General features: G+C 39.5%; 2 protein-coding genes and 1 non-coding gene across 3 annotated transcripts in view; 1 reads left to right on the top strand and 2 right to left on the bottom strand.

Annotated features, from left to right (window-relative positions):
- LOC101741236 (ATP-binding cassette sub-family C member 4) overlaps positions 1–255 on the top strand; it is a 19,564-nt gene extending 19,309 nt beyond the window's left edge. Inside the window, exon 28 of the mRNA XM_038015840.2 lies at positions 136–255. Within this exon, the coding sequence (XP_037871768.1) occupies positions 136–159 (24 nt within the window). The 3' untranslated portion in view covers positions 160–255. The remainder of the gene's footprint in view (positions 1–135) is intronic.
- Positions 177–26,618, bottom strand: LOC101741097 (exocyst complex component 2). Its single transcript, XM_038015843.2, has 17 exons — positions 26,045–26,618; positions 24,710–24,862; positions 24,234–24,426; positions 23,423–23,534; positions 23,045–23,204; positions 21,738–21,952; positions 19,940–20,055; positions 18,902–19,038; positions 17,128–17,303; positions 15,869–16,036; positions 13,663–13,815; positions 11,689–11,868; positions 10,324–10,499; positions 8,567–8,798; positions 2,858–3,045; positions 1,981–2,040; positions 177–1,399 (listed from the first exon to the last, which is right to left on the bottom strand). The coding sequence occupies exons 1-17, from the start codon at positions 26,151–26,153 to the stop codon at positions 1,315–1,317; spliced, it is 2,613 nt and encodes an 870-aa protein (XP_037871771.1). The 5' UTR covers positions 26,154–26,618; the 3' UTR covers positions 177–1,314.
- Positions 6,194–6,332, bottom strand: LOC119629647 (U4 spliceosomal RNA). Its single transcript, XR_005245587.1, has one exon. It is a non-coding gene; the product is annotated as a U4 spliceosomal RNA (small nuclear RNA).

Raw genomic sequence — 26,618 nt, 5'->3', positions numbered from 1 at the left:
CTCTGCCCCTGGCATTGCTGAAGTCCATGGGCGACGGTAACCACTCACCATCAGGTGGGCCGTATGCCCGTCTGCCTACAAAGGCAATAAAAAATAAATAAAATAAAAACATTTTAATAGGTATTTAATTTTCAGAACTACAAGAAGAGCAAGATTTAGAAATAAAAACACATTGATTTAGATAACAATATAATCGTTTATTATGAATAATGTTATGTTATAGAAACAATAATAAAATACTTTGCTTAGTGTTTCCTTTGATTTTAAATATATGAATAAATAAATATACATTTAAAAAAAATCTTAATTTATATTGACATCTACACGGTATGGTAGAGGTGGAGACGGAGAATTAATTCATAGTGACATTTCGTGTAAATTTATCGTGACAATTTATATTGACATCTACACGGTAGAGGTAGGGTCGGGGAATGAAAGATTTAACTTTAATTTAGCGCAAGATTATGATATTTATTTTAAATTGACATAACCTTTTACTTATTAATCATAATTATACATTTGTAGGTCAAAAAAATAATAAACGTAAATTAAACCCTACTTCAAAGTTACATCGTAACAAAAATCGTAAAATCACGAGTGCATTCTTCCAGCGGCCGGACTTTAGTGATTTTTTATAAATATCGGTTAATTAACGAACTCTGTGACAGTCTGGTGTTGCATGGCACTGAGGCTCAAGAAAGAGGTGGAAGACTCAATTCTTTTAATAGTGTTTGTTATCAACACTGCCATGGTTTAAAATTTTGATCTTATTTTTTGTTTCACGAATTAGATATTAGTTATAGATGAGATTTCCTAAAATTTATGCGATTGGTTTTAAAATTTCAATCTCTCATACAAAAAAAAAGAACTTTCCAAAGTGAAATACAAAAGAAACGACATTTCCGAAAAAAAAACTTTTTTAGCAAAAGTTTTCCATATTACAGCTGATATAACAGAGATTACACGTCTTAGAAGCAAAAAAAATTGACCCAGAAAAATTTTTGCACTGTAATGTTTCAAACATTTTATAAGTCTGTGGTTTCTTGTGATTTCATGGTCTGTGGTTTGTGTGCAAATAATTCCGCCATCATAACATTTGCTACTTTTGCTAGATTTTGAAGACAAACGTCTGTCCACCCCTGTATTTTTATGCATTTAAGATTAAAATAACTATTTTCTACATTAAAATAAGACAAATGTAAATAAAATAAACATATTCGCTGTGTCCACTTTAATTCTATTCAAAAGCCATTATCATATTTAATTTCGTCATTCAAAATGAATTCTTTGATAATACTGAAGTGAATTCGTAAATTAAACTGTCTCCGTGTTACAATTCAAACTCGCCAGCTGAAGTGCCATTCGTTTCTTGAAATCCTGTACAATACTTTGCATACGTCTGTAACGCAAGAAGTGGTACGGTGAGTGATATAGTTAAAATATAATTAACTAGCGGCCCGCTCCGGCTCCGCTCGGGTCTTTAACAAAAATTTCAACGATATTTGACGTTGTGTTATTTTTAAAAATAAAAGAACGCTTATTGCGGCATGACTGTAATAGTTAGACATATTCTGTCGCGACACTTTTGTAAATAATAAGATGTTCTACAAAGTCGTAGTACATTATTTTATTCTATCATCAATAATTTTCGCAGGGCACGCGATGTAAATAATATTTTAAGTAATTTGTTTACACCTTGGGTTATATTATTGGAGCTTTAGTAAGGATCCCCAGTTTTTTTTTTCAAAAAAGATTATAGCCTATGTCACTCGGGAATAGTGTAGCTCCCAAACAGTGAAAGAATGTTTCAAATCGGTCCTTTAGTTTCGGAGCCTATTCAATACAAACAAACAAACAAATCTTTCCTCTTTATAATACATATTAGTATAGAAGTATAGATAAATAGTTCCTATACAAACTACGCCCGCCATAAAATTCTGTTCACTGCGTAATGTGAATCTGATCAATAGTTTTACTCACATTTTATCTTCTTCAAGTTCAAGCGGCGGCACGGCCGCTAGAGCCTCCTTTAAGTAGTTTCTGCAACCGAGAAGACAATTATTGAAATTAAATATTTTACGCAATAAAACATAATGTTTCTTATGACTGAAATTGTTTGTCAACGATTTATAATATACATTTTTTAGCCTTAAGAATTATCGTTCGGTTCAAATGTGTTTTCAAACCACCTTTTTTAAATAGTCAACTTTGTGGTCCAGCATCCTAACTCTGAAGATTACAGACATCAGGTCGAACAATCATGATTTCAGTTTTTCTATTTGAGGTCTATACGAAAATGTTTAATGTAAAATTTCTTTGAATTTTTTTTTATTGCTTCGGTGGGTGGACGAGCTCACAGCCCACCTGTTGTTAAGTGGTTACTGGAGCCCATAGACATCTACAACGTAAATACGCCACCCACCTGGAGATATAAGTTCTAAGGTCTCAGTATAGTTACAACGGCTGCCCCACCCTTCAAACCGAAACGCATTACTGCTTCACGGCAGAAATAGGCAGGTTGGTGGTACCTACCCGCGCGGACTCACAAGGGGTCCTACCACCAGTAAATGATCTACCACCGGATCAGAAACACAACCCACTGAGAAGGTCCGGCGAGAAACTCAGTGGGCTGTGTCTGTGGGTTAATTTACACGTTAAGCCCGTCGTCGCAAGCGACGGGTTCAACGCAAACGATGATCGGTGCTTGAGGTACCTAAAAGCAACGTTACCGGATCGAGAGGATCCGAAATTACGTGTTTAGGGCGACATCGACTGTTTACCATTCGATCCACCGGATCGGGTATTGTTCCTCTGGCCGCATCGCTAATAAAGAAACAAATGAAAATAGTTAACTGACTCTGCCTTCCTGGTGAGGTGGTCCCTGATGGCGACGGAGAGCAGCGTGTACTCGAGCGTGGCGCGGAAGGCGGCGGGGCGGGGCAGCGCGGGGGGAGCGCACGCCGCCAGCCGCGCCACCTCCTCGCACACAGTCTCGCAGATGTCGCGCACGTAGCGCCCCGCCGACGCGCCACACACGCTGTCAGTCTGACGATCGTTATTATACATAAGACGGGTGGACCAGCCTTTTTTATGATTGTGTGAATACTGGTGGCCCGGAGGCCTTTCCAGTTCCATAAGGACAGGTGGGCGAGCAAGAGCTCAGCAAGGAAGGGTGGGATTTGCTAACATCTACCCGAGCGCTTCCAAGGGAGATTTAACAACTCAAAAGTAGCTGCTTCGCGAATGAATCTGCTACCGGATCGGAATCGTGACCCACTGAGAAGATCCGGCGAGAAGCTCAGCGGGCTGATGTTTAGGTTAGGTTGCACGTCGAAATCTTTGCCGAGTTCCACAAATACGGTTGCCAGGGTCCCTAAACGTGCACAGAATCCTTAAGCTAAAGACGTCTAATGCAAGGGTTATTGGATCTGATTGGGACTGGCTCCTGCGTAATCAGGATTCGGGGAGCAGTTAGCGGCGGCGGTCTGAGGCTGACTTCATGCGTTTCCGGGTTGATTCGAGGTCAAGGTCGTCGTGTAGCTCGACATTCCTCACGAACCACGGTAGGGGGACCGCTCAGAGTGCACTCCCCGATAATCGCTTAACGAGGCGATAGTATACTATTTGCGAACCAGCTGTCCTACCCATCCTTCAAAATCGCTTACATGACGATAATAAAAAAAATATATATTCCCCACCTAAGCCATTATTTATGACTCAAACAGCACGGACAAAATAATCTAATCTAATATATAAAATTCTCGTAATATATAAAATTCTCGTAATATATAAAATTCTCGTAATATATAAAGTTCTCGTAATATATAAAATTCTCGTAATATATAAAATTCTCGTGTCACATTGTTCGTTCCCATACTCCTCTGAAACGGCTCGACCGATTTTCGTGAATCTTAGCGTGCATATCGGTCAGGGTTGAGAATCTAACAACATCTATTTTTCATTCCCCTAAATGTTAAGGGTGGTCCAACCCTAAATTTATTTTTTTATTTTTTAGACAAAAATTTTTGTTTTTATGTTTTTATGATACAGCATACAAAAATACATACAACCCTAAATTTTGACCCCTCTACGATCAACCCTTATTCTTTATTTGCTAATTAAAAACTTTAAATTTTTTTGTAAGAATTTTGTTTTTATTTTGTTATGACTTAGAATAAAAAACTTCATCTTACTTTGAAATTTTCACCCCTCTACGATCAACCCCTATTTTTTATTTGTTAATTATAAACGACGGAAGAAGACACGGATGGAGTATGTGAATGACGATATGAGAGAGAGAGAGGAGTGAGTGTTGAGATGACGGCTGATCGAATAGACGTGATAGAAGAGAATGGAAGAAAAAAATTAGCTGTGCCGACCCCACCTACTGGGATAAGGTGGAGAAAAAGAAAAGAAGAATTATAAACTTTAATTTTTTTGGCAAGATTTCATTTTTATTTTGTCATAAATTAAAATAAAAAATCTGATGTTACTCTCAATTTTTCATCCTCTATGATCAACCCCTATTTTTTATTTGTTAATTATAAACTTTAATTTTATTTGGCAAGAATTTTTTATTTATTTTGTCATGATTTAAAATAAAAAAAATCATATTACTGTCAATTTTCACTCTTATACGATCAACCCCTATTTTTCCACGCCGTTTTTTTTTTTATTCTATGCTCATATCCGCAATAAGATTGCGAGATGGCAAACAAATATTATAATTGTAGTACGATAAATCTGAGTTTATAATTTCAAGTTCCTTAAATTATTATTTTTTTTTAAATTCGATTTGATCTCCCGCTCTCGCCGGTCGACTACTGATCAACTATCAATCGATCAGTTATCCCCGCCAGGTGTATCCAGCAAACATCACGTAGTAGGGATGAGGACGAAGCCGGTCTCCTGTCTTACTCACTATACATTTTTCAGCCATGTTTTTTTGGTTTTATTTGTGTATCAATAGTATGTTCAGTAGGTCTGAGAATCGGCTACTATCTATTTTTCATACCCTTAAGTGATAATGGTCAAGGGTTGTCCACCCCAAACATTTTTTTATTTTTTGGTTATAATGAATTATATTATATAATTATTATGTGGTTGAATGAGGTTTTTTTTTCTACACTAGAATTTCCCTAGAAATCTTATTTAAGGCAACAAAACGTTTGCCGGGTTAGCTAGGTATACTATACTATAGTAGTAAGTAATGCGAGTAATATTACTCCGGTAATATTACTCTACGATGTAATGCAACATCACACATTATGCGAAGGAAACAAACATCACACTATCACCTAACATGTTTCTTTCTTTGTCGTGCAATGTTGCATAATACACGAACGGAACCGAGCGAGCGAGACAGACCGATCGACGCTGCAACGCGATGGCTTGACGTGCAGTGCTACAGCACTATGCAAAATAAATGAGCAAGCAACACGAAATTATTACTAGTGATTTTGAACCGTATGCCCTGGCCGCTAGGTACATTTTTATACCTATGGTACGTCTGAATTTTAATATAGGTATTTGTGTTTATATTTTTCATGCGGCCAGCCGGTAGTTCCCCGCAAGTAGTTACTTAATTTTTTATTCGCAACTTTTGTAAAATCACTAGTCGCTCGTAATTGTTTAGTAATATTTCATATTAATTTTTGTTTGAATTACATAAGCACTTGTTTGAAGATAGTTTTATTATTTGTTTTAATGCGTGTTTATTATGTGAAAGAAAGAATGGCGTCTAAATGAAAGTACAGTCCTCTTTGGATGCACTTTGAGGAGACCGCGCCGAAACAATGCGTCTACTGCTCTCGTATATTAACATTATCGTCGAGCTCAATTTGCAGTCTAAGTCGCCATATGAAATCCGTTCATCCCACAATAAATTATATTAAGTAAAAAATAAAATTATTATATTATTAAGTAAGTCAATCTCTGTCAAGTAATATAACAGTGTATTACAATACAAAGTATGACCACATCACTTAGGTAATGATTCGGGTATATAGATACAATGTATTCGTCACAGTATCTATTGAACGCACCGAGTAATGTTAGGAGTGATGTGTAATATTGTGTAATGTTTTCGAGTAATATCACCTGTCCGTAAAAGTGATGTCATATCACATTACATTGGGAAGTGATGTTATGCGCAAGTCTAAATTAATTAGTACATGATGCATGAATTACGGTGGCCTTAACGGCCTTCCAAAAATTGCCATAGCGGACGGTGTTTCACGTCCACAAGGCGGGGTATTGGTAAAGTTTTCAACTAGCAATAATCGCACCTCGGATTAACCTCATTGGTTACGATATTGCCTCTGCGCAAAGTTACCCGATTTTTCTAAGAGAGAACATTATGTACGTTTCAAACGGATAAAACGATAGCGAGATTCAGATTTCCAGCAACGCCATCTATTGACGACAATGTTAAACTTTTCCAGATTTTAACCGTACACTTGCACATCACTCTGTACATCATATTATTTTTTTAATACGTTTTATTAGCTTCAGACGTATGTATGTTAGTATGTAACGGAATATTTGAACATGATTTTGACCCCTTAAAACGTCGGATTAACTCGAAATTTGGTATACTTATTAAAGACCTTTTTTTTTTTTTTCCTACCTAAGCTGAGAGCCTTGAGAGGCTATATCAGCGTAACCCTAACTTTTGTAGGTGAGCTCACGGGGCTCAAACCTGATGACGTTGCTAACACGAACCCTAGCAAGAGCCGTGCTTCGCAGAATCTACCACCGGATCGGAAACGCGACCCACTGAGAAGATCCGGCGAGAAACTCAGTGGGCTGTGTCTGGGAGTTAATTTACTCGTCGAGCCCTTCGTCGCAAGCGACGGGTTCGACGAGGACGGTGACCGGTGCTTGAAGTACCTAGAAGCACCGTTAGTGGATCGGGAGGATCCGAAATGACGTGTTTGGGGCGACGTCGACTGCTTTCCATTCTGTCCGCAGGATCGGGAATGTAGTTACCGGCGGCCACGATGAGAGGGTTCTCGTGTCGTGCCGCTTTATCGAAGTGGCGCATTGACGCCGACTGCATATACTTACTGGTGGACTCTAAGTCCAGGTCGTCATGGAGGTCGACGTTCCTGACGAACCACGGGGCTCCGACGGCTATCCTGCAAAAACGGGATTGAATGATTTGGAATGTCTTTAAGTGAGTGCGGGCCGCGTGAGCGAACACTACACTTGCATAGGTCATGACGGGGCGTATGCAAGTTTTGTATAGTGTCACCTTATTTCTATGGGACATTTTACTTCGCCTACATATCATCGGGTAGAGACGTCCTAGAATGAAGGCGGTACGGTCGCGTACCGTCTTGATGTGGGGGCGGAATGTCATCCTACTGTCGAGGGTGACGCCTAAATATTTGACCTTCGGGGCCCACGGTATGGGCTGGTCGAACATCGTGATTGGGCGAACGGCGGGGGCGGAGGTGTTGACGCGCCTAGTCGGGAGGGGGATGCTCAGCGTGGTGTTCGGAGGGCGACCCCTTTTGAAGAGCACCGCTGTGCTTTTCGTGGGGTTAATGTCGATGCGCCACTTCCGGAACCACTGTCCCATGGTGGTAGCTGCGGTCTGAAGTCGTCGATGAAGCAACGCCTTCTTCCTACACGAGTAGTAGATGGCGGTGTCATCGGCGAAGAGCGCCAGATGGGTCTCCGGAGACCGGGGTATATCATTGATATACAAACTAAATAGTAACGGGGAGAGGGCGGAGCCTTGCGGGACTCCGGCTGTGACGTGACGGGGCCGGGAACGCGTTCCCTCGACTCGATATCGGAACGAACGATTCGACAAGTAGTCTCGTATGATGAGCACGAGTCTGTCTGGCACTCCCATGTTATACAGTTTGTATATCAAACCGTTGTGCCAGACTTTGTCGAACGCCTTCGCTACATCGAAGAAGAGGGCTCCTGTCGGAATGGTTAAAGACCGATGACAATTCAATATATAAAAAAAAATTAAAAAAAATTAAAATCAACTAAAAAACAAAAAATAAATAATAGTTTAAAAAAACTAACAAAATACGCTTTTATAGAAAATCCAACTAAAAAATAGAAAATAAATTTTAATAAATTTGAATTAAAAATTGTGTAAGAAAAAATGATTTTATTGTAAAAAAAAAGCGTGGGGTGCATGGTATCAGTAGTTATAAATATTTTATGAACAGATATGAGTAGAAGGGTTATTTTGATTATTTAATTTAATTGGTAATTAAATTAAATTAACCTTATACTAATTTAATTGGCGTGGACTTTTTTTTTGGCGCTTTGATGCTGGTCGAGCTCGCGGCCCACCTGGTGTAAAGTTATTACCGGAGCTCAGACATCTACACCGTAAATTCCGCCACCTAACTTTAGATATGAGTTATTATAAGGTCTCAGTTTTTACGGTACAGTGGGTGCCTCACCATTCAAACCGAAACGCTTTACTGCTTCACGGCAGAAATAGGCAGGGTGGTGGTGCCTACCCGTGCGGTCTCCAAAGACGTTCTACTACCAGTGGTGACCTTAAAATTTATATTGTAAGTGGTGCACTGACCTCAGCGTGTACAGCTATTAGGTTGTTAATGATCTCGTAGACATAAGGGCGCGCGTCGTCGACGAGCTCCGCGGAGGCCACCTTGTGCCTCCCCATGTACATGCTGGGCTCGATGGTGCCCACCAGGGGGTCACCCTTGTGCTCTAGGTAAGTTTCCGCTATGGACGCTTCTAGAGAACTCAACGATTCCTCGGCAGATTTTAGTGCTTGCGTGGGCTGCGGGAATGTGCATCTGAAAATTAATATTGCCGATAAACTTTTTTTGAAATGGCTTTCTTTTTAATTTAATGCCTTAAAGGCTTCGTTAAACAGAACGCGTAATTAGCGCGCATCAGAGCGCTACGCTATGACGCCGCGATGTGTTATACTACTATGGTAACATACACCGTGAAACAGAGCGCCAGCGCTGGCGGTCCGTTTGACGGTATAATACCGTAGTAGTACAACACATCTCGGCGTCATAGCGCGGCGTTAGTTTAGAGCGCTCTGACGCGCGCTAAATACGCGTTCTGTTTGACGAAGCCTTTATAACTATTGCAGGCAGGCCAAGCTATAGCCTACACAGAGTTTACTGCCAAATAGCATTAAGTTCACGATGAAAAACGAATTTGTACTCTTACTAAAGAGCTAATTAACTACAATCTTCGAAAAATACGTCAATTGCGCTAAATTAGGTGTTAGATCTATTAAATTTCCTCCGCGCTCAGAAAATAATGAACCATGTATTACTGTAAATTACATACAGTAGATTGGGAGGAATAGAAACTAGAGTTAGAATAGGGGCAAATCTGGGATGTCACAATACTTGAGTTGTTAGATTTAACTTTGTTGAACTGAAAATGACTTTTTAAGAATATAAAATAGTTTAATTTAGTCATCAAAGTTTTGTAACTCATTAAAGATATTAAATAGTTAATTACCTAATGTCAGGTATTCACCCAACAACTAAATGGTGCCAGCCCTATCGAAAAACTCTATTGTCCCCATATGTAAATTGATTCACCCCAAAGCCAAGTTGAATCGGGTCAAGCTAGTTTTTTTCAGTTTTTATGTATTTTTTGTAATGAATTGTGTATAATAACGCATTTTATATAAAAATTTAAACCTCCGGAACCATTTTAATCTCAATTTTATGTTGGATGTGGAAAATTTGTGTTGGATTTCGAAAGGATCCCGATTCCCCCCAATCTATGGTACACTCTGATTTACAGACAGTCATGTTGAGGGAGGGGCAAGGTACGTTATCCGTAATGTCCACGCTTGGCATGCAGTTGGCATAGGGTTGGCGAAAGCAGTATGCCTTAATCCACCTTTGTATTATAGTATTTAGTACCAGTTCAGTTCAGTATCAGCTATTTTTTTTTTATTCCTACTTAAGCTGATAGCCTTGTGAGGCTATTTCAGCGTAAGCTTAACTGGTAGGTGAGCTCACGGGGCTCAAGCTGGGAGTGTTGCTAACACTGGCCCTAGCAAGAGCAGTGCTTTTTTTTATTGCCTTTTTAGGCAGACGAGCATACGGCCCAACTGATGGTGAGTGGTTACCGTCGCCCATGGACTTCAGCAATGCCAGAGGCAGAGCTAAGCCGCTGCCTACCGCTAGAATCTACCACGATATCGGAAACGCGACCCACTGAGAAAATCCGGCGAGAAACTCAGTGGGCTGTGTCTGAGGGTAATGATGACCGGGGGTATTATTAGTGGGCTCTGGCGTCCGGCGTCCGGTGTGCAATGTGCGGCTTACGGCAAGAGGTACTAACTCGTCAAAGGCCGCCGCGATGTTGGCGAGCGTGACGCGCCTGGTGTAGCGCGCGTTGACCGCCGCCACGAGCAGGCGCCGCTGCCAGCTGCCGCCCTCGTCCGCCGCCGCGCCGCTCGCCGCCGTCTCCTCCAGCCGCTGGTCCAACGCCACCGACAAGCTCGTGTTGTTGAAGTCCTGGTTCGAGTCAAGTACATACAATCAGCTTTTCATTAAATACAACATTAAAACAGATTATTGAATTTTCATAAATAAAAGTTTTAATTATTCATTAACTTAATAAAATTTCTAACATTACAATAACATGATATTTTCATCGAGTCAATCTCGTGTTTATTATTGACATTTACAATATAATGTAACAAAATCGAATTCAAAATAAAATATATTAGAGTTTAAAAAATTATATTAAATGAACTAAAAATTAAATATTTTGTTCAGTAGTTGGTGCACATTTTGTGGGTAGATGTCAGAGTGAAGTTTTCTTCGAATTTTAAGGTTACAGTGAACATTTTTTTTATTGCGCTTGTAGGTAGACGAGCAAACAGCCCACCGGTAGGCAGCGGCTTGGCTCTGCCCCTGACATTGCTGAAGTCCATGGGCGACGGTAACCACTCACCATCAGGTGGGCCGTATGCTCGTCTGCCTACAAGGGCAATAAAAATAAAAAAAACCTGATGGTGAGTAGTTACCGTCGCTCATGGACGTCAGCAATGCCAATGGCAGAGCCAAGCCGCTACGTACTGAAACGAAACTACAATGTACGCAACCCTATAGCACGTGTGTGCACGAATACGCAAAGCGAACTACGTGAACGAACACGTACGACCATAATTTATTATTTGTAAAATCAATTTCGGTTTACGCGCTGTTGACTTTAAAGTTATCACCTATTCAAATCTGACGGCATTTTGTCACACAGGGTGCAGACGCGAAATAAGCGATAACTACGAGATATCGCAAAATTTTCGAAATTTGGTCGTTGCAAATGAAGGACACAGACTGCGGAAAGAAACGATAAGAAGCGGCAGTTCTGCGGTAAACGAAGGATGCACAATACCTTATGTAGTCCTTACTGCATGCTCGTACCGCTACGCGATGAGAAACACCAACAATTTCACTTATTTACATATATATATATTACAACAGTCATGAAGCGCGCGCGCGGTAGTTCAGCCATTACATTTCTTCTCGACTCGATGTCGCCACACGATCTCGCTCGCACACGTCGGTAGGTAAAGTGCGGGAGATGGATGGGACAGGATGTGCAAAACCAAATTAAATGTTGCTATTTTCCGAAACCAAAAACTAACAGTTTTAAACCAGCGCAACCACAGGGAATGATTCGTCTTCAGGACTGTCGTACCTGTCCCGAGTGGTCGTTGGCGAGCGCGTCGAGCACCCTGGTGTAGGCGTGCAGCACGTGCCGCGTGTGCTCGTGCAGCGGGCCCGCGTCCAGCGCCGCACTCTCACGCCGCCCGCCGCACCACACGCACTTGTGAATATCCGACAGCGCCTCCTTCACGTACGTCTCCAATAGATGAGGCTGGAAATTACACAAAGGGGTGAAACAGCTTCGCTTCTACAGTCGTTGTATTTATTTATTTATTTATTTAGACACACCAACAGCAATACACACAAAACATTCAAGCTTAAAATTAACAAGTATAAAATTAAGTACCGGTATCTCTTATAACACACAATATAACACAAAAATAGGTTAAACTGAAAAGTTAACAGTACGACATAAAAAAAAATTGAAGAGAAGATGAAAACAAGAGTTAACTACTTAACGTTCTCTCATCAATTATAAACAAAGGAACTTGGATACCAGTTTGTTTTTGAGACCAGGATACGTGTCGTTAAAAATGTCGATGTAATAACATTACACCTTTTTTTTTTTCGGACTGAACTTCCTCCGAGGTCCCTACACTTAGGTACTGTGTGGTACTGATTCGCGACAGCGAAACCGCAGGCCCAAGAATATATTCAAGACCCTACCCACTAAACGAATCCCCTGTACTCTTCGCCCAAGCGTCCGATCACCTCCGAGGTCAGAACCCAGATGAGGTAAGGAGTTACCGCGGTCAAGACTGCAACCAGACGGCGCAGCACACCCCAAATAACATTACACCTTGATATAGCGGTTTTTTTAAAATTCATATTAAAAAATTATTTTATTATTATAAACATAACCAATATTTTCCATGCAAGATCTTGAATTTCAATCGTTAAGTCATTACATAAAAGCCTATTGTATCATATTGTAATAATATAAAAACATAACATAAAGAAACTAGAATAATCTTGTACGAGTTTCTCTCAAGTTTCTTAAGATTTTTTGAAGTGAAAACTTCTTTAGAATCGTTGTGATTTCAAACCGGATGCAACGGAAAAAACGACAGGTAAGAGACACAAATACAAAAATGTGTAGGATGAAGCCAGCAAAGAATGAGACAGAAATATACATACTATTTAATACAGCGCCATCTGTGAGATTTTTTAATACTAACGCGTGTATGAAAGCTCTTGTAGTGAATTTTAATTTAGGATTATACGTGAAATTAAAATATCAATTCACAGAGGGCGCTACCTTACAATTATTTACTAATGACAAAATTTTACATATACTTAAGACGTTTAGGATAATTGTATTTTAATTTTGGAAGGTTTTACTTCTACCACGTGTGAATTGTGTAATGTTTGGGTTCTTTTATAAATGACAAACGTTACGATCGGGCTTACATTTTTATTTGTTAATCACAATTATTCAGTTTTTACTAGCGTGTAACATGTACGTCGTAGACAATATGGCGGGGGAGTCATAGAGTATGTTTCGTAGAGTGGTCAGCAAAGATTAATGTTATGAGAATCGACATTAGGTCGCATATACGTTACAAATTGCACACATGTATTTTTTTTTCTTGTTAGTGTAAAGAGACACAGTGGAACTTACAGATCACCTAGTACGTAGCGGTTACTAAAGCACACAGACGCAACAGCGCGAATGCCGTCTCCATGCTTGGAGCAAAGGTATCGGTAGTTAAACAAACTACTACTACTTTACTGGTGGTAGGACCTCTTGTGAGTCCGCACGGGTAGGTACCGCCACCCCACCTATTTCTGCCGTGAAGCAGTACCGCGTTTCGGTTTGAAGGGTGCGACAGCCGTTGTAACTATACTGAGACCTTAGAACTTATATCTCAAGGCGAGTGGCGCATTTACGTTGTAGTTGTCTATAGGCTCCAGTAACCATTTAACACCGGGTGGGCTGTGAGCTCGTTCACCCATTTAAACAATAAAAAAAAATTTAAAAAATCCAAATTTCGTAACTCCTAACCAGTTTAGTGATGGCTCCATATTCGGTGAACTCTTCGATCTTCCAGGTTTCCTTGTCAGCGAGACCTTTAACCCTCTTGAGAGCTCGCTGAAGGAACACGACCATGCCGTGCACGCGGTAGTCGTATATCACGCGCTCCACTATGCTCAGTGGCTGTAATTAAATAAACCCCGGTTACAATTATTTAATCAAAACTGAACCGGACAATCATATCTTACCACACTATTTTAAGGACTGGACAAATGTTGGCCATATAACTCCGACCCTTGAGGATCTTTACTCTTTATTCCCAACCATGGCTCGCATCAGAACCGTTTGTCTGGACACACATTTTTTTATCCTTTACTAGCGACCCGCCCTCGCTTCGCTTCGGAAACTGTAATTTATTATTGATTTCTCCACTATTTAATGGATATTATTATACATAGAAACCTTCCTCTTCAATCGCTCTATCCAACTCCAAAAAACGTATCAAAATCCGTTGCGTAGTTTTAAAGATTTAAGCATACATAGGGATATAGGGACAGAGAAAGCGACTTTATTTTATACTATGTAGTGATTTAAATTTTTTTTAGAGAAAAAAAAAACCATATCATTTTGTTAGTAAGAATTACTTATAATCTATGTTAGTAACTTAAAAATCTAACACATAACTATCAGACATACATTATAAATATCATTACAATTTTTTCCTTCCAAACATGTACATTGCATTGATAAAGTACATGTTCTCGTATTTCCGTGATTTCCATACAGAAATCCCAAATCGTATTATCATCAGATTTCATTTTGTATAGTTTCCGCTACCACTTTTTTTTTTATTGCTTTGGCTGGTGGACGAGTTCACAGCCCACCTGTTGTTAAGGGGTTACCGGAGCCCATAGACATCTATAACGTAAATGCCGCCACCCACCTTAAGACATGAATTCTAAGGTCTGAGTATAGTTACAACGGCTGTATATAGGCAGGGCGGTGGTGCCTACCCGTGCGGACAAGCCTACCACCATTAAAGTGTTGATATTCAAAATGTAACACCGCTATTACGCACATATCTAATGTTCAGGCACCTTAGATAAGAGGGAATAGGGGCTAGCGGTAGAATAGGGACAAAAATCTGGGTTGTCAAAATGCTTTTGTGAGATTTGAATTTGTTGAATTTAAAAGGGCTTTTTTTAGTGTTTATGAATATTAAATAGTTTAATTTAGTCATCAGAGTGTTGTAACTGATTGATTAAAGATATTGAAAAGTTAATCACCTAAAGGTAAGTACCTACCTAACAACTAATCAGTGTCAGCCCTATCGAAAAACTCTATTGACCCCATACGTGATCCGATTCACTCCAAAAACCAAGGTGGATCAGGTCAAGCTCGTTTTTTAAGTTTTTGTTTATATTTTTCAATGAATTATGTATAATAATGCATCATATATGAAAATTTCAACCTCCGGACGGTTTTAATCTCAATTTTATTGGTATTACTCTAAGAAAAGCCAATGAAAATTTGTGTTGGAATTGGAAAGCGTCCCGATTCCGTCTAACCTACTGTACGTAAAGATTAAAGGACTTTCATTGGTACAACATTTATGACCCTAACCCACGCATCAGCCCGCTGAGTTTCTCGCCGGATCTTCTCAGCGGGTCGTGATTCCGATTCGGTAGTAGATTCATTCGCGAAGCAGCTACTCTTGAGTTGTTAGGTCTTCTTCGGAAGCGCTCGGGCAGCTGTTAGCAAGTCCCACCCCTCCTGGCTGAGCGTTTGCTCGCCCACATGTCCTGGTGAAACTGGAAAGGCCTACGTGTCACCAGTAACACTTCAATCATAAAAAAAACACATTTCGCTTTTTCGCATTAAAAGTGTACAATTTCCAAAAATATTCGAAATTGAGTTAATATGCGTAAACATTTGGTATCACCAGTATTTTTCCCATAAATACTCTCAAAAGAGGGTAGTTTAGTTTTAGTTTTTTTTTAGTTTACCTACGTTTTGACTACTATTAACAAAATTAATACATAATTTTATCTTACTTTAAGACAGATAATCTAACTGGTAAAAAATAAAAAGTAAATGTTGCAAAGATGATTAATATTAAAGATATTACATGTTAAACCTTTAAAACGCTCTCCTGTAGAATGAGTAAGTTTTGAGATTATACAGTTTTAATGCGAGAAGACGACTTGTGACTTGAGAAGCTCAAGCCTGTAGGTACCTGTGAGGGCAGATCCAATTTCAGCAGAGACTCGTACGCCTCCCTGAGGTGCCGCAGATTGGCAACGAGCCGGGCCCGCGCCGCGTCCGCGGAAGTGACGCCGCCGCCCGACAGCAGACAGGCGCGCATATGCTCCGAAAATAATTCGACACCAGCTATTATCATTTCCTGGAAAATGTTTAAAAAAAAATGAGTAATTTAAATGTGCAAATTGGGGTTTGAGACGATTGCAACATTAACATCAAATAACAGAAGCCAATGTTAATATTAGAAAAAATTAAGCTGATATATTTGTGCAAAGACAGACAGTTAAGTTGCCATTTTCTGCTGTGGTCAAAGGATTCTTTTTTATTGCCCTTGTAGGCAGATGAGCATATGGCCCACCTGATGGTGTGTGATTACCGTCACACATGAACTTCAGCAATGCTAGGGGCAGAACCAAGCCGCTGCCTACCGAATTAACAAGTAAGCATCAGTGAAATCAAATCTTTATATAATTAATCAAGTAATATCTATAAAAAGATAAAAAATTATAATAAGTATTAAATATATGACGACCGGCTATGTTAAGTATAAATAATAGTTTAAAAAATAGTGTAAGAAAAAATGGTGCTTCTCAGGATATTATCAAAATAACCCTTCTACTCATATCTGTTCATAAAATATTTATAGCTACTGATACCATGCACCCCACGCTTTTTTTTACAATAAAATCATTTTTTCTTACATTATTTTTAATTCAAATTTATTAAAATTTATTTTCTATTTTTTGGTTGGATTTTCTATAAAAGCGTATTTTGTTAGTTTTTTTAAGCTATTATTTATATTTCCTTGTTTACTTGATTTTCAATTTTTTCATATATTTTTTTCAATTATACTTTTTAATATTGAATTGTCATCGGTCCTTAATAAGTATACCAAATTTCTAGTTAATCCGACGTTTTGAAGGGGGTCAAAATCATGTTCAAAGATTCCGTTACAAAAATACATACTAACATTTTTTTAATTTTTATTGCTTAGATGGGTGGACGAGCTCACAGCCCACCTGGTGTTAAGTGGTTACTGAAGCCCATAGACATCTACAACGTAAATGCACCACCCACCTTGAGATGTAAGTTCTAAGGTCTCAGTATAGTTACAACGGCTGCCCTACCCTTTAAACCGAAACGCATTGCTGCTTCACGGCAGAAATAGGCAAGAATAGGCAGTTTAACATACATAACATAGTCTGAAGCTAATAAAAACGTATTAACAAATACCTTGAACTGCGCGTGTCGCTCGGATAAGGCCGGCTGCCCGGCGAGCTCGGCGGCGAAGTAAGCGCGCGCCAGCGCCCACAGCGCCGCCAACTCCGCCGACAGCGCCGCGCACGCCGCGCCGCACCACGCCGAGCGACGCGCCGCCTCGCCCTCCTCGCGGGACTTGTGCCGCTTCCCTGCGACCCCATACTAACTCAACGTGCATCTTGAGACGGAAGTCTCCTTACATTCTAGTTGTAATATGATTAGTCTCATAGAGCCATCTCAATGGAAGCGCTTGGCGGCACAGCGGCCAGAATGGCGCAGGATGGTGAACAGCCAAGTACGCGAGTTCGAGGATCAGCGTAAAGCTGACCTTGTTTAGAAACGCGACCAGTTAAAGGCCCGCCCTCCTGCTGCCATAGCCTATAATTATAAGAACGGCGTGCTTACGTGCCCTCATTGCGAAAGGAGTTTTGCCGGGAAGATAGGCTACCTATATAAGCCATCTTCGAGCGCACGAGCTTCAAATCGACGGATAGGAGTCAAAGTGGTCGCCATGACCGAAATCGATCGGATGAATCAATCAATCAATCAGTCTTGAGACTAGAACACATAAGTGCTTTGCGGCAGTAGCTGCGAGTCTTGAGACTAGAACACATGAATGCTTTACGGCAGTAGCTGCGAATCAGTCTTGAGACTAGAACACACGAATGCTTTGCGGCAGTAGCTGCGATGGTGGCACTCCTCAGTGCGGGATGACACTACGGCCTAAAAGTTTGTTTAGTGCACCAGATGAGTGATCGGGCTCAGCGGCTGCCGAAGTTCATAGATGAACATGCCGCCTGCCTTGAAAGATAAGGTAATCATCATAACTATATCACATCAATACCGGTAAGCGCGAGAGGCCATTCTAGTTTCACATTGATTGTTGGCGAGCTCACGTAAAAGATTTCGTTAACATCTGCCCTAGTAAGAGTAGTGCTTCACTGAATATACCACTAGTTCGGAATCGTGACCCACTGAGAAGATCCGGCGAGAAACTCAGTGGATTCGTCTTTCAAACCAGAAAAGCGTGACTACTTTGTGTGTAATAGACAGGAATACACTCTACCACCAATAATTACGCATATTTACAGATTATTTTCAAGACATTATTCCTTCACTGTGGGAGTGTATGTTGTAACTTTGTCCGTCAATAAGTATCTCCATCTAGTAGCAAGATCAATACTTGTCTACGACATTTGAATACGTACGTAACCGAATAGCTAGATACGAATACATCGGGCGTCTATTATATATGTATATAAATTATATATAAATTTATATATAAGGCTCCTGTTATAAAAAAAACAACAAAATACAATTTAGACTAATTAATAAAAGAACAATATGATGCTTAGGTTGTATAAAACACAGCGCGAGGAAAAATATTTATCCATCCAACCTTCAAACGTCGACCTCTGAAGCTTTTTTTTTTTTTTTTTTATGATTGAAAGTTTACTGGTGGCCCGAAGGCCTTTCCAGTTTCACCAGGACAGGTGGGCGAGCAAAGGCTCAGCCAAGAGGGACGGGATTTGCTAACAACTGCCCGAGCGCCTCCGAAGGAGACCTAACAACTCAAGAGCAATTGTTTCGCGAATGAATCTACTACCGGATCGGAATCGCGACCCGCTGAGAAGATCCGGCGAGAAACTCAGCGGGCTGATGCATGGGGGCCTCTGAAGCTATCCACGCGTGAAGAGTATCACATGGAGGTAATTGCAAAAAATAACTACTCTAAATAATATCATACCTTTCTCGTTATTGTCTTGTTCTTCTTTTTGTTTGAAATGATCTTTGACTTTATTCAGGAGACTCATCAGGTACTCCTTGCGAGCGGTTATGGCCACCCACGCCGCGTCCTCTTCCCATTTCAAACTTATTAACAACCTGAAACCGACCAACAGAATTACGATGATATCTGAGGGGCGTCGAGCAACGCTTTTAATGATGCAAGGGCAGCTCGTGAGTTCGCACGGGTAGGTGCCACCATCCTGCCTATTTCTGGCGTAAAGCAGTAATGCGTTTCGGTTTGAAGGGTGAGGCAGCCGTTGTAACTAATTATACTGAGACATTAGAACTCGTATCTCAAGATGGGTGGCAGAATTTGCGTTGTAGATGTGTATGGGAACCGGTAACCACTAAAAATCAGGTGGGCTGAGATCGTCCACCTATCTAGGCAATAAATAAATAAAAAACGCGACGGCTAAATCGCATGTCACATTTTGCAGGCAATTGAAAAAACAATATTCACGTCTGAGGACTTCTAATTGAGGCCGTCAGCGTAAAAGTGGCCTAACCCACAATTTTTCATATTCGTGCTTTATATATTGCAATTTATTTAAAACATAATAAATTTTGTTGCTAAAAACGGTTTATCCCTATTTTCACACATAGATAACAGATGGCTTTGTAAATATTATTTTTGGCTACGAAGTATATAAATATAAATTCGTACTTCATTATCTACATTCTAACTATGGCAAGCTTAGGTCACTTTTACGCTAACGGCCTCAATTTAAACATCAACGTAGTTTTAAAATTGCATTTATGGGCAGAGTGCTCTCTGCTGACCTCGTTCGAAGAAGGGAGGATCATTCCAAAGTCGGATAAAAGGCGGCATCGCGATGTTTGAAAAGAAGATGAACGCAGCGGCTCTCCATGTACAGGGCTGATGACGGAATATCATCAAACGAGCCATGCATAACGAACCGAGACATTCGTCCGGCAATGAGATGTCTAAACCATCGAAGCAACAAAGATACAATGACAATAATCAGTCGTTTCTCACCTGATATATTTCATTTGTTCCTGGACATTGATTGGCATGGTCTTCATTCTGACAAACAATTTCTCTTTCAAATCTTCAATTTTTTTGTCGATTTCGGATAATATTTTTTGGAAGAGCTGCAATTTTTTTTTTTTTTTTTAGAAAATCGTAATTTTGTACAAAGGCCGGTTTACTATTATGTTATTAACAAAAAAAATCGTCGTTTTACCAATAATAATTTGTAATATACTGATATGAGTTCTTTTTGCTATTTCGAAGGGCTTCGCGGTCCATCTGGTATGAGGTTTTACGACGAAGGGAAGGTCTTCCACCGACTGTATATCCTACACGTGAATATCGGAGCTCACGCACGTTACAGCGCGACCTTTGTCACCCGCTTTGAGATATTATGAAGTCGAAGTCACAATTGTTAATCCACTGCTGTTAATGGTTGCCATAAAAATGACCTCCAGACCTGATGACCTACATAATTATATTCGATTGTAGTAATTCACATTGGTTCAATCACAGCGCCTTAGTTTCTTAAAACTCTGCAGCAAGATACCGTTAAATATTCGTCAAAGAATCGACTTTTTTAATTAAAGGGGAGAAAAAATACATCCCCTATTCCCTTCTAATAGCTATTTCATAAATACTATTTTAGTTTTTTTTTAATTACTATAAAAGTCTTAAAACACTGTTTTGGTTGTCTGTAGCCAAGCGGCATACAAACAGCACCGACAGCCCTTATATCACAGCCACTTTACTATAAAATATACATTTTTTATTCCTACCTATGCTGATAGTCTTGAGAGGCTATTTCAGCTTCTCCTTGACGTGTAGGTGAGCTCACGAGGCTCTAACCGGGAGTGTTGCTAACACCCAAGCAAAAGCAGTGCTTCGCAGAATCTACCACCGGATCGGAAACGCGACCCACTGAGAAGATCCGGCGAGACCTCAGTGGGCTGTGTCTATGGGTTAATTTACTCGTCGAGCCCTTCGTCGGCGAGGACGATGGCAGGTGCTTGAGGTACCTAAAAGCAACGGTAATGGATCGGGAGGATCCGTAATGACGTGTTTAGGGCGACTGTTTACCATTCGGTCCACAGGATCGGGTATGACATGACATACATCTTGAGAAGTGCTCTGAGAAATTATTTTCACTTCAACCGAAATAGAGCTCTTCCACACCACCCTATCACCACTGCGCCTGTGCCTATCACCCACAGTACGTTTCCGGAGATCTTTTATGCCACGCATCCATCGAATTTAGTATAAAATCCGCTGCACGATGTTTTTCGAACGCTATGACCTGTCCAGGTCTGAGGGGTGTCCTCAACGCGAGACAGCGGCTGGCTGTACCCCTGGCACTGCAGATGATCATGAGCGACTTTGACTACTTAATGCCATATGGGTTTATGCTAATCTTGCTACAATGACAATCAAAAGAAAAGATATTTGGAGCCGTAATGACAGTAATGTACTTCTTTAACATATGCAGAATCTAATATACGCAAGTCCCACAGTGTCGGCACTAGTAAAATACAATCGGATCTACGTTTGTCTAAAAACTCTTAACTTTAATAATGTTAATCATTTTTTTTTCTTTATGTTTCCACCTGCAAAACTATTTTTCAAACATATCGAATATCTTTATTTAAATTAGCAAATATAAAAAAAAAACGGTTTTGTTTGACATTTGGCAAAATAAAATTTAGCAAAAAAATCAATCAGTCTTCACGTGTCGTATTTCGATGAGCAGAACATCAGTTAGAAAATAATAATATTCAAATTAAAAACTTTTATATCGATAATATACCTTCACATCTGTATTCCCGAACAGATTCTTGACTCTGTTGTAGTCATTAACGACCAGGTCGTATTCCTTCTTGCGTATGTTCTGATCTATGGAGGACGGCAGCTGGAAGAGGAACTTGTGGCGAGTCAGCAACGAGAGCGCCTCGCGCGTTTTGTCCGCGTTCTCTTTGCGCGACAATATCTCCGAGAACAACGAATCGGCCAGTTTAATCGAATCTGAAAAATATAGAGTAGAATATACACCACCAATATAAAATCAAATAAAAAGACTAGTTTTTTTTTGTGGTCTGGTAACGGGACCTTTCAGCCGTGTTTACATATCTATACTAATATTATAAAGCTGAAGAGTTTTTTGTTTGGACGCGCTAATATCAGGAACTACTGGTCCGGTTTGAAAAAACATTTCAGTGTTAGATAGTCCATTTATTGAGGAAGGCTATAGGTTATAACATCACGGTAAGGCCAATACAAGAGGAGCACCAATAAAGAATGTTTCAAAATAGGGATTTAAATAGCTCCTTAACATTCTATAATTCAAAAATATTTTCACTTCCTACGTAAATGAAGTGAGGGGTAAAATTTAGGGTTATGCCAAAGTAACTATTCCACGCGGACGGAGTCGCGGGCAAAAGCTAGTTGTTATAATATAAAGCGAAATGAGATAAAGTTCATTAATTTCAGACTTTAATAAGTTGAGATGAAATTAAATGAAATGGGATGGGATATGATGGGATGAAATAAAATTTCAGTAACATGTCAGTTTTTTTGGCTGAGGCTTTTTCAATGAATTTTTTTGAAGAAACAATTGCATTCTTGTTGCTATTGACATATTAGTTCATACTACTATACAATTTGACTAAAAATTGTAGAGGCATGTTGCAAACTTGCACAACACGTCTCAATCCACCTATGTCCGTAGGAAGCAACTACATGCTCCAAATTGAAGCATCAGACAGACATTATACTGATTGAGAACACTGAACACTGAGAATTTAGAGTTCCCTTACACAACCTCCTAACATTGATCAGTAGACTTTTTTTTTTGCTTAGATGGGTGGACGAGCTCACAGCCCACCTGATGTTAAGTAGTTACTGGAGCCCATAGACATCTACGACGTAAATACGCCACCCAGCTTGAGATATAAGTTCTAAGGTCTCAAGTATAGTTACAACGGCTGCCCCGTCCTTCAAACCAAAACGCATTACTGCTTCACGGCAGAAATAGGGGGAGTGGTGGTACCTGCCCGCGCGGACTCTCAAAAGGTCCTACCACCAGTGAACAAGAGGTCCTACCACCACTAGACTTACCTTCAATAGCTGTTTCAAGACTTTGTAATGGTTCTTTGCCGTTCTTTCTCTGATCTTCTTCATACATGTTCTTAAGTAGAACCAGCCTATCGAGTTGATCCATGACAGCACCAGTGTTCGCTTTTAGGAAGCTCAATTGTCCTTCTTTCTGACCTTCTACCTACAGATTAAACCATTTCGATTTGGAACTGTTTTAAAATTAATTTAAGTTGTTATTCAATCCTCTGATAGGAAGCATTTTATTTCTATAATTGTGTTTACGAATGACATCCATAATTAAGGAACAAAATTATGTTATAAGTGTATATTGCTATTCTACCTTTTTATTGTCAGTTTTGTTGCTGTAAGAAAGTTCAAACAGTTTTTATATAAATTCACCTTTCGCTGCAAGAACACCATTCCGGCTTTTAAGTCTTCAAAAGAAGTGTTGCTGTGATGCTCCAATAAATACCATCCAGGTTGAAAATTTTCTTCTGACAATTTACCTGATCTGTAAATAATTTCATTTTAACTATTAAATGTTGTTGTACAATTGTTGTTGTTATACAATTGTTGTTGTTATACAATTTGTACTGGTATACATACGTAGACAAACTCATGGGGCACTTTAAAAAAGAGGTTGAAGTCTTTAATACTAAATTATACTGTATAACAGCCCTTCAAACCTGGATGCATATTTACTTAAAGACAGAAATTAGCAGTACAGAGTTATCTGGTGTTCATGCAGCTTACAATATGCCCGACAACAAAAAAAGAAAGAAGATAGCACTTGGATTACACATCCCATGTCTCAAAGAAGAAAAGATAAGAGAACAAAACGGTGATACCACACTTGAACTAGATTTTTATGTATTTTAATAGTGACAAGAGTTATGACCTGAGTGTTGATGACACAGTGTAAATAATAGATTAAAGAGTATTTAAGCAGCTTATTTTGTATTTATATATCTTAGGTATAATGCAAAAAGAATAAGTACAATATTGTATTTTTCTTATATTTTATTGTGTTGATAACCATCAGGTGTAATACTTTTCTTTTGCTTTCCAGAATGGTTCTCAAATACCCATTGCATTATAGTATTATACAACTTTAAAACAAATTTAACTCCAAGAATGAAAAATTCTTATTATTTTAACTAACTCAAATTAACTCTTTATCACTAAAATTTTTAATCAGAAAATCATTTACCCATCGGGAAACATCTCATGTAGTTCCTCTTCAGGAAATTTGCAGTCTTCCCCTTCGGTTGACAAACCCAGAGGGTCAGGTGGAGTGTAGGTTGTCGGAGACATGGGCCGCCTACCCCATGGCAGAGATGGTGGCGCTGCTTCCTCTACCCACACTGCACTTTCTTTTACAGGACCGATTGATTCATGGTAACCTGAAGAAGTAAATCCCAAATTAATGTTTTTAATACCATCAAAAGTTATTACACCTATAGTATACCTGATCATAAAGCATTGCTATCACCTCATTGATATTGGCAATATCAATGTACAGATACAATGCCTGCCAATGACTTCATGGTTATTAAATAACTTATTAAAATGCACTGGTTTGCAAATTCAAGTAACAAGGGTGAATTTGTTGATTGGTAATTGACTTTATTTCTTTCTAGTTTTAAGAACAACTATTTGTATTTGATACAAGAAGTCACTTATTACCTCGGAACTGAACTGTGGATGTACCCTCTCCTCCAGAACGGGTGGTGACAGTAATATCTCCAAGTCCTTTGCATGGTCCTGAGCGTGCAACTACTTTATTCTTACTTTTCCATTCAGCTGATAGCAGACAGTCACAACCACATATTTTAAGACCTAAAATAAATGATAACACTGCTAATTACACTAACTAAATAACAGTGTATGAAAATAAGATTGAATGGGTCTTGGTGACAGAGAGAGACAAATTCAAACCCTCGAATAAAACTAAAAAAGGTGCAACTAGAAATGTAGGTGCAACTAGTAGGCTCCCTAACTGACAATGATTCTTTTAACAAGCATATTTATCTTATGTATGTGGGATAACGACAAAAGGAAGATCTTCTACCTAGCAGGTGATATTGCTCAGTAAACCAACGGTCCGAATGTTGTTGTTGGGAACTTGTATGTACACAAGCATATCTTGAAAATGTAAGCGAGATTCAAGCATCTGTCAAATATCTTGCAAATTGTGATAGGTACCGCCACAATGTACACTGCGAATCCCCTATGCATAGTCTGCACAGTGGTGCCTGACACTGCAACCCCCGTTTTACTGGAATGTTAAATGAGTTGCAAAACAGAGGCTGAAGTTTATTGGCACTGTTTTTTTATTTTTTTTATTTCTTAGATGGATGGACGAGCTCACAGCCCACCTGGTGTTAAGTGGTTACTGGAGCCCATAGACATCTACAACGTAAATGTGCCACCCACCTCGAGATATATAAGTTCTAAGGTCTCAGTATAGTTACGACGGCTGCCCCGCCTTTCAAACCGAAACGCATTACTGCTTCATGGCGGAAATAGACAGGGTGGTGGTACCTACCCATGCGAACTCACAAGAGGTCCTACCACCAGTGATTACGCAAATTACAATTTTGCGGATTTGGTTTTTATTACATGATGTTATTCCTTCAATCGTGAACATTTGTTGAGTACTTATTTCATTAGAAAGATTGGTACCCGCCTGCGGGATTCGAACACCGGTGCATCGCTACATACGAATGCACCGGACGTCTTATCCTTTAGGCCACGACTTTCGTCGGTAACATCGGTAGTCGTTGTAGCCCGCAAACAAGTTTCAAGTGGGTAAGTCATGTCCTATAGGTATCTATGGAGGTTGAAAGTAAGCTTTAAACGAGTGCCAGTCTAAGGGATTCTGAATAGTTATTCGGCAGTCTTAGCGCTAGTCCACTATCTGATCTTAATGACGTACAACCTTACGTGTGCCAGCTATATGGCTCATCATGACAAACGCAAACCCATCGTACTGAGTCTCGATTTTATTAAATTACTTACCGATTAGATCTATAGCACTAGTGCCAAGAAATTCTCCACGTATTGTGACTCTCGTTCCAGGAGGACCCTCTTTTGGAGATATCCCCGTTACTACGGGGGGTGGACCCATCTCAATGTAGTCAAAATTCGGTGTAAAGGGAAACTGGGTACGTTATTTCATTGGAACATCAACTATTTTTTTAACGTATTAAAATATTTAGATATAACCAAAATAAACATTCATGCAGTTTTTAAGCCGCTTTTACAAATTGTAAGTAAACTTTAAATATTTACAGCAATTGACATTTGACATTAAACTTACTTTTTTTTACGATTTTATATTATTTGAAAAAGAAATTACAGATCTCAGACATTATTAGGCGGAGTTAAATGGAGTTGGAAGGCAAAAAAACACGTACTTAGTGTCTCGAAGACGCAGAAATTAGAACGTGAAAATTTATTTTGAACCTCTTTATTTCATTCATTGCATAGGTGTTACTTTTTAAACCATGAAAAAATTTATCTTTAAGCCGTTTCTCCCTAATATATTTTATTAAATCAATTATGTTGACAAATAGCTATATGAGGCTAGCTA

The sequence above is a fragment of the Bombyx mori genome, chromosome 15, assembly GCF_030269925.1.
Source record: "Bombyx mori chromosome 15, ASM3026992v2".
Lineage (NCBI taxonomy): Eukaryota > Metazoa > Arthropoda > Insecta > Lepidoptera > Bombycidae > Bombyx > Bombyx mori.
The sequence above is the reverse complement of the archived record's forward strand: the minus strand, read 5'-3'. Positions and strand labels throughout refer to the sequence as shown.

What these genes read in the sequence shown, in the direction of transcription:
- LOC101741097 (XM_038015843.2), bottom strand. Translation starts at nt 26,153, where the DNA reads ATGGGTCCACCCCCCGTAGTAACGGGGATATCTCCAAAAGAGGGTCCT. An exon ending in TAGTGCTATAGATCTAATCG is followed by an intron (nt 24,863 to 26,044) that starts GTAAGTAATTTA and finishes CATTTATTTTAG; the next exon opens with GTCTTAAAATATGTGGTTGT. An exon ending in ATCCACAGTTCAGTTCCGAG is followed by an intron (nt 24,427 to 24,709) that starts GTAATAAGTGAC and finishes TTACTTCTTCAG; the next exon opens with GTTACCATGAATCAATCGGT.